This window comes from Lycium barbarum, chromosome 10, assembly GCF_019175385.1.
Source record: "Lycium barbarum isolate Lr01 chromosome 10, ASM1917538v2, whole genome shotgun sequence".
Classification (NCBI taxonomy): domain Eukaryota; kingdom Viridiplantae; phylum Streptophyta; class Magnoliopsida; order Solanales; family Solanaceae; genus Lycium; species Lycium barbarum.
The window spans coordinates 92,518,651-92,527,432 of record NC_083346.1 but is presented as its reverse complement, the minus strand read 5'-3'; the positions used below and the strand labels follow the sequence as shown (position 1 = coordinate 92,527,432).

General features: G+C 41.4%; 1 protein-coding gene across 1 annotated transcript; it reads right to left on the bottom strand.

Annotated features, from left to right (window-relative positions):
* Positions 1-5,044: 5,044 nt before the first annotated feature.
* Positions 5,045-7,051, bottom strand: LOC132613126 (uncharacterized). The gene is made up of 4 exons (XM_060327177.1): positions 6,760-7,051; positions 5,533-6,540; positions 5,363-5,460; positions 5,045-5,317 (listed from the first exon to the last, which is right to left on the bottom strand). Exons 1-4 carry the CDS (start codon positions 7,049-7,051, stop codon positions 5,045-5,047), a joined length of 1,671 nt encoding a protein of 556 aa, XP_060183160.1.
* Between the last annotated feature and the right edge of the window lie 1,731 nt (positions 7,052-8,782).

Sequence of the window (8,782 nt, the reverse complement as noted above, 5' to 3'; positions counted from 1 at the left end):
AAGGCTCAAAAAGGGAAAAGTACTAATATTTACATCATATGGTCTGGCTTATTTAGGCAAAGTAACTATTTATACAAAGAAAGCCTAAGATCGTCTCACAACCAAACCGACTGTGGAATTCAAACATGACTAATAGGGCAAGTTTTAGATTACACATGTATAGAGTGAACATAACTAACAACTCACTCACACATTGGCATAAGGACGATTATTTTTACAACTTTGACCTCCTAAGCAATCATTCATCACACATAATACCCCAATAATCAAAATGTCATACAAAGACTCAATCGCGTCAATCAGTAGCTATTTCTAAGTATGCATCTTTTAATTTTTTCGAGGGATCCATAATTTCCAACAAAATCACAAAACATGCCATAAGTCTTAGAACACTATCAAATATGTCAAAACTACTCTATTAAATCTAAGGAATATCCTACACATGCCAGTTTCAACAAAATAAAACCCCTCAGGAAAAGAACTCTGGCAAAAAAAAAAGTCGAGGGTATTTTGAAACACATATTTACACTTACAACAAAATCAAGTTATCCCTACCCCCAACTGAAAATCATGCAATATCCCCAATGTATCAAATGTAAGTATAATAAGGGTAAGGGAAACCTGGGCGCCCTAGGCGCTGTGCTCAACAGCTCGGGACTGTGCTGCCTTAATCGTAGCAACATCAGAAGTCGCCTCTCGGGGCTGGCTGCCCGACGGACCCATGGGATCTGGATAATTCTCACGCAGAGAGTTCAGTGCAGCAACCTGAATCATCTCTGCCTCCTCACGGCACAGCCTCTTGTTACTCTCCCCCGGACCCTCAATTACCTGGTCTACGACATCTGGTGGTCGTTTTCCTCGAGTCTTCTCTATCTCCTCTTCTTCCTCCATAAAATCAAGTAGGTTCTCAACAGGGATCTCAACATCCAAGTTGGCTTGTGGTGCTAGAACAGGTTCCTCTACTCACTCTTGCAGCTTCAGTGCTTCAAACTCAGCCTTCAATTTTGCCAACTCCGTACTCAGTGATGCTGAGCCACCCCCGGGTGTTTCCTGCTTTAAAGAAACCAATCTCATCTCAAACCCATCTAATCGAGTTTGGATGACCAGTTAAGACTATTGATATTCCTCTCGAATCTCTCTTTTGGTATTGTTGATTTGCTTGGTTATCTGGGGCTTAAGCTGGGCCATGATCACCCTGATTTGCTTCTCAGCCTTTAATGTTTTGAAGTTTATTTCTCTATAGCTTGCTCTGGAGAGTGTCAATAAATTAACTCCAGACTGCACTGCTGGTGGTGGAATGGATGAGGTAGTGGCACCCACAGAAGTAGCAGGCGCAGCAGCAGGTGGTGGCGGCGGTATAGCAGTAGTAGCTGCAACAACAATAGTGATAGTGCTAGGGTCAGTGGCATGGGCTTGAGCTATAGCATCAGTACTACCAGCTTCAGGAACAGCTGGATCATTAGTAGTCGCATCTCCCGTGGCCTCAAAGTTCAACTCGTGCTGAGTCTCCACATCTCCGTGGGTGGTGCCACAAATAGCTCTGCCGCACCCTCATTCTTACCCTTCTGCCATCTCCAAACTGAGTGGCCTTGGTGCTGTGATCTCGGTCTGGAATGTCAAAAACCTGGGCTCTTCTGCACAACTCTGTTATAAGACACGGGAATGCCAATGAGATCTGAGATTGGGGTGCTCTGTGTCGAATCTCATCAGTTATCAGCCGCCCCATATTTACGGGATACCTACTCATCATTGAGGCGAGAGCTATTTCCTGGGCAACCGTGATGGTGTTGTCATTTGGAGTCACAAGTAGTCTATATCTCATCAGGTGCCACCAGAATCGGTCCTCCCTATTGAGTGTATCCTTGACTATCTTTGGGTTTAGACTACTCACCCATTCTACCTCTGGATGGGCAAGTACCGCAGCTGCCCATCTAATCACCGTCCTCTAATTTCGGTGCTCTAATTTTTCTAAATAATCTTTCTCATTTTCTGGCTCACGAAAATCATCCCCGAAATAAATTTTGTTGATAACAGTGTCGGAGATGTCTACTTTTACATTCCTCACTTTGATTTCATCAAGTATCGGGAGTTGAGGATTCGTATGGCTGTGCTTCTTTATTGACCGGGCAATACTCTCTAGGAGGCTCAGCGAACACCCCTAGCCTATAGAACTGGAGGGTCTCGGCAGTGTTGAGATAAGCCGCGAGACCCTCAAACACAAGTCACCACTCTTCCCATATGCTCCTCTTCGGCTTCCCCCCTCACTTGGTGAGATAAATACCATCCTCATATAGTTTTTTAGACCCTTCAACCCCGAACCGCAATGCATCCTCCGACAGTTTACTCCTCAGAACCAACTCGCGCCTGCCTTGAGTTGACTCAGGGAAAACTCAGAATTTGGTAGTGCTTCACCCTCTGTCCATTCACCTTAAATGTCCGAGTTCCATCTCTGGACTTCAATTCAATCGCCCCATTGGGAGAAACACTTACCACCTCAAAATGACCGGACCACCATGATTTTAGCTTGCTTGGTAGTAGCTTCAACCTAGAATTAAACAGCAAGACATGATCACCCTTGTAGAATTCTCGCTTCAGGATTTTCTTATCATGATACTGCTTCATCTTCTCTTTATACAATGCTGCACTTTCAGAGGCTTGATAGCGGAACTCATTCATATCATTGAGTTGAAATAATCAGAGCTTAGTTGCTTCTTCCCAATCCATGTTTATCTTTTTCAATGCCCACATGGCCTTGTGCTCCAGTTCAACAGGCAGGTAGCAAAATTTGCCAAAAACTAGCTTGAGAGGCGAAGTCCCAATCGGGGTCTTGTACGCAGTCCGGTATGCCCATAGAGCATCATCAAGCTTTTGGGACCAGTCAGATCTATTCCCATTGACCGTCTTGGCCAAAATACTCTTGATTTCGTAGTTTGAGACTTCAACTTGCCCATTTTTCTGAGGGTGATAAGGAGTTGCCACCTTATGTTTCACACCATACTTCTCCATCAACCCCGCAAAGGCTCTATTATAAAAGTGGGAACCACCATCACTGATTATCGCCCTTGGGGTACCAAATCGAATAAAAATGTTTTTCTTTAAGAACCCTATGACACTCTTGGCTTCATTATTAGGTAAAGCCACCGCTTCTACCCTTTTCAACACATAGTCCACAGCAACCAAGATATACTTCATGCCACAAGAGCTCACAAAGGGCCCCATAAAATCAATACCCCAAACATCGAATACCTCAACTTCCATCACAAAGTTCATAGGCATCTCTTGTCTCCTTCCTACACTCCCTTGTCTCTGACATTGATCACAAGACCGCACCAACACATTTGCATCATGAAACAGAGTAGGCCATTAGTAACCGCATTCAAGAACTTTAGTAGCAGTCCAGTTACCACTATGATGGCCCCCCAACTGGGGAGTCGTGGCATGCCTTCAGAATCGCCATCACTTCACTCTCGGGAACACAACACCGAATGATGTTATCAGCGCATGTTCGGAACAAGTAAGGCTCGTCCCAATAGTATTGACGAGAGTCCCACAAGAACTTCTTCTTTTGGTATGACTTGATCTCCTATGGAATTATGTCTGTTACCAAGTAGTTGGCAATGTCTGCATACCATGGTGCCACCTCCATTGACACCGCTAACACCCGCTCATCTGGAAATTCATCATCAATATCTAGCTCATCTGAAGGTCTCCCGGCTTCTTCAAGTCGAGAGGGATGGTCAGCAACCTGATTCTCAGTTCCCTTGCGATCTTTCACCTCAAAATAGAATTCTTGCAACAGTAGCACCCATCGGATCAATCGCGGATTAGCTTCCTTCTTTTATATTAGGTACCTCAATGCAGCATGATCTGTGTATACCACAATTTTTAAGCCCAACAGATAGGCTCGAAATTTTTCAAAAGCAAAGACTATAGCAAGCAGCTCTTCCTCAGTCACTGTGCAATTCATCTGAGCCGCATTCAATGTTCTGCTAGCATAATATATAGGGTGCATGATTTTATTATGTCTCTTACCAAGCACAACACCGATAGCAAAACCGTTCGCATCACACATCAACTCGAACGACAGAGACCAGTCTGGAGAAACAATAATAGGAGTTGTGGTCAAATTCTCCTTCAATTCATCGAATGCCTTTCGACACTTCTCGTCAAATTCAAACTTAGCCTTTTTCTCAAGAAGCTTACACAACGGATTAGAAATTTTGGAGAAGTCTTTGATGAAACGCCTGTAAAAATCTACGTGTCCCAAGAAACTTCGGACACCCTTAACTAAGATAGGTGGAGAAGGATTTGAAATCACATCAATCTTCACCTGATTGACCTCAATCCCCTTTTCAGAGATTTTATGCTCGAGCATGATCCCTTCCTTCACCATGAAGTGGCTCTTCTCCCAATTCAGCACCAAATTAGTCTTCTCACAGCCTTTAAGCACTTGACCTAGATGGTCAAGACAATCATCAAAAGAATCACCAACCACCGAGAAATCATCCATAAAGACTTCAAGAAAGTCTTCCACTATATCAGAAAATATCAACATCATACACCGCTGAAAAGGTAGTAGGTGCATTGCAGAGATGGAAGGACATCCTGCTGAAAGCGAATGTCCCATAAGGACAAGTAAATGTCATTTCTCCTGATCCTCAAGGGCGATGTTGATCTGATTGCAGCTCGAATACCCATCAAGGAAACAATATTATGACCACCCCGGTAGCCGATCAAGCATCTGATCAATAAAAGGCATAGGAAAGTAATCCTTGCAAGTAGCAGTGTCAAGCTTGCAATAGTCCATGCAAACTCTCCAACCTGTCACAGTCCTCATCGGAATCAGCTCATTCTTTGCATTGGGCACCACCGTGATGCCGCCTTTTTTCGAAACACATTGAACTGGGCTCACCCATTTACTATCAGCAATAAGGTAGACCACTCCAGCGTCTAACCACTTGATGATTTGTTTCTTGACGACTTCTTGCATGTTCTCGTTCAGTATCCTTTAATGTTCTACACTCGGCTTGCTATCCTCTTCTAACTAAATTTTATGCTCACAGATCTCAGAAAGAATCCGCCGAATGTCTGCTATGGTCAAACCAATAGCACGCCTATACTCACGCAATATCTCCACAAGCCTCTCGATATGATCCTCAGTCAGCAATGCTGAAATAATCACTGGTAACGTATTATTTGGACCAAGGAACTCATACTTCAAATATGATGAGAGTTGCTTAAACTCAAGCTTCGGTGGCTCAACGATAGAAGGTTTTGCTGGAGGTGTTGTTCTATTTTCTAGATCAAGATTAAGCTTCTTTGGGTGGTAAGAATATGAACCCAGCCCAACAAGTGAATTAACTGTCTCTACATAACCCTTCATGTCCTCAGCATCAAAATTGACAAGAATAGTAGCAAGAGCTTCTCCTAAACTTTCGTCTTCCATTTTGAATTCCACAACTTCATCAATAACATCAAAAGAATCAATCACCGAAATGCTCTCATAAGCACTTGGTAACTTCATCCTCTTACTTGCCTCAAAAGTAACTTCCTCATCATTGTCTCGAAATTTTATTTCGTTCTTTTCCGAATCCATAAGAGATCTTCCCATAGCAAGGAAAGGTCTCCGCAGGATAATAGGAATATCCCGATCAATAGCACAGTCAAGAATCACAAAATTAGTGGACAACATAAATTTACCAACCCACACAAGAACATCATCAACCATGCCAACCTGCCGCTTAATAGATCTATCAACCATCTGTAATCTCATAGTAGTCGGCCTTGGCATTCCTAAACCTGATTTCTTGTAGATAGAAAATGGCATAAAATTTATACTCGCCCCATTGTCACACAGAGCACGAGCAAAACCATGGTACCCAATAGAACACGAAATGGTGAACGCCCCAGCATCTCCCTTTTTCTGGACAGTAGTTGTTGAAAGAATGGAACTCACAGTGTGAGTTAAACTCACGGTTTCATGTTGCACTGTCTTCTTCTTGGTCAACAGGTCTTTCAAGTGCTTAGCAAAACCGGTCATCTCCTTGACAACATCCAAGAATGGAAAGTTCAAAGATAACTGCTTTAGTTGATCATAAAATTTCTCAAACTTAGTATCATCTTTCTTCTTTATCAACCTTTGAGGAAAGGGAGGTTTAGATTTGAAAAGCTGAGTCAAAGGGCAGAGAGCCCCTTTTACTATCTGCTTGCTCTTATCATCAGCCACCTTCGAACTTTCTAGAATATCAGCAGTTTTCTCTTTACTAGGAAGCTCATCATCAATTATTGATGCATCAGACTGCACCTCTTCCTTTTCATTAATTGGCTCGAGATCAACAACCTTCTTTTTAGCACTTTGGAGTAATTTACCACCCCGAGTACTAATAGCAAACACGTGGTCAACACCACTTCCCCCATTCTTTGGATTCAGAATAGTGTCACTAGGAAGACCTCTTTTTTTAGGAAGGTGCTGCTCTCTAGAAATGTCATGCATCTGCAACTCGAGATTGTGTATAGCCATTGTATGAGATCCCACTATCCCTGTTAGCTCGGATAATGTCTTTTCAGACTTGGTTTGATTTGCCAGAACCTTCTCAAGCATTGCCTCAACCCTCGAACTACCTCGATCATTTGACTACCTTTTTGGTGGAATATATGGATTGGAACTCCTATTTTTTAAATTGTTGTTGTCATTGTAGTTCCCTTGGTTCGCGCCGCCATAATTATTGTTGTAGTTCCCCTGGCTGTTGTTGTAAGTACCTTGTCCTTGCTGAGGTCTCCATTGATTTTGATTCTGGTACCCCCCTTGGAAATTCTGCCTTTGATAACCCCCTTGAGAGTTGTTCACACAGTTAGCATCTTCAACCTGCATAGGAGGTCCCTCCTGATATGGACCCTCTTGGACATGGTACATCCCTTTCGGCATACCTGAAGCATCTTCGCACACATTTACCTTCTTGGTCTGGTTCTCTTCAAATTTCTTGGTCAGCAAAGAGATATTCGTTGCAAGCTGAGCCAATGTCTGCTGAGTATCCTGATTCTCCTTTATCATATTCTAGATCATAGCATTCTCATAGGGGATAATGTCTGCATTGTTCGAGTGCTAATCCTGATTATGCGTAGTCAATCTATTAAGTATGTTGGTAACTTGAGTCTAAGATTTATCCATAAAACAACCATCAGTTGCATTGTTCGCAATTGACTGTGTTATAGGATCCAGCCCTCAGTAGAACTTCTCTATTAATATGTTCTCCGAAAAACCATGAGTTAGAAACTTCTGCAGATATTCTTTAAATCTCTCCCAAGTTTCGTATAATTGTTCCCCCGATCGCTGCTTGAATTCATAGATTTTGTCATGGATCTCAACCTTCTTGCTAGGAGGACACCACTTTTTGAGAAAGATTGCTACCATCTCTGCCCATTTAGTAATACAATTCTGGGGCAGCTTCTCGAACAACGTTCTTGTTTCTCAAGCTAAGGAATATTTGAAAAGCCTCAGCCGAATAGCATCTTGTGACACATTATTTTGGATGTGATGAGCACATACATCCACAAAGTTCTACAAATGTCGTTGAGGATCATTCTCGGTAGAGTTCCGAAAGTAGCCCTCAAGTTTCAACAAGTGGTAAAGAGAGGAGTCAATTTTGCAACTAGCAGCTCCAACCCGAGGATGAACAATAACATATGCATAGTCCTCCTGTGGTATAAGATCAGCAAAGACATTCTCTTCATCCATTTCATTCGCGGGATCATACAATTGACCACCCTGGTTATCAGCTGTTGCACGTTGGTTTCGCTGATTCTGATTCATGTTCACCTAATTCAAAAGGAATGACAAACAAAGTGTGATGGAATAAGAAATATACTTCAATCAAAGCAAACACTATTTAGTAATTTTAAAACCGTATTCCCCAGCAACGGCGCCAAAATTTGATACGCTAAAATTACACCTTTTATTAGCGTAAAACGGATGATGTCAAATATAGTAACCCAACAAGGTTAGGGTCGAATCCCATAGGGAATATGGTGTGAAAAGGTTACTAAAATTGTAGAATTCTTAATTTAGGTCTAATGTCTTGCTCCGATGATTTTTGTAGAAAGTTGGTTGTTTATGACTAATTGCTAACTAATTGCTTTGGATTGTAATATATGGTAAAAGAAACCAAGGTTGTGTCTCCGTCAGATAAAGTGTATTATCATGGGTATTGATATTGATATACTTCTAATGGATCATTATATGAATGCACCTAACCTCTATGTGAATCTCTACAATTTCCCAATAAATAAAGATTAATTCTTTCTATGATTTTCCCAAATATAAGAAAGTTGATATGAAGAACAGTTAATTATACCAAGTAAATTCTTCTTATTTCTAAGTGAATTTACGAAACAAGGGTTAACGCCTTGAGTTTTTGTTATTTATTCTTACAAAACCCTAAGTACTTTCCCAAGTTAAATAATGTTTATGGCTTTAATCAATGTTTGCAACCATTAATGATGAACGGTGAACGAATAATAAATAAACCCTAAAAATCTATTATGCATATATAAATCACAATTTCCAATCACAAAACATCCATTTTTGGGTTCACAACCTTAGTAAAGGTGTTTAGCTACTCATGACCAAGAACAAGAAATAAAAGATTGAAGAATTCATAATTGCTTACTTTTGATGAAAAGGGAAATTAATAATACTGGAATTGATGTTTGAAAGCTCCAAAAACAAAGGAATATTCAATGCTCTTAGTCAAGAGTCAAAGTATAATAGTTGGTAATAAATAAA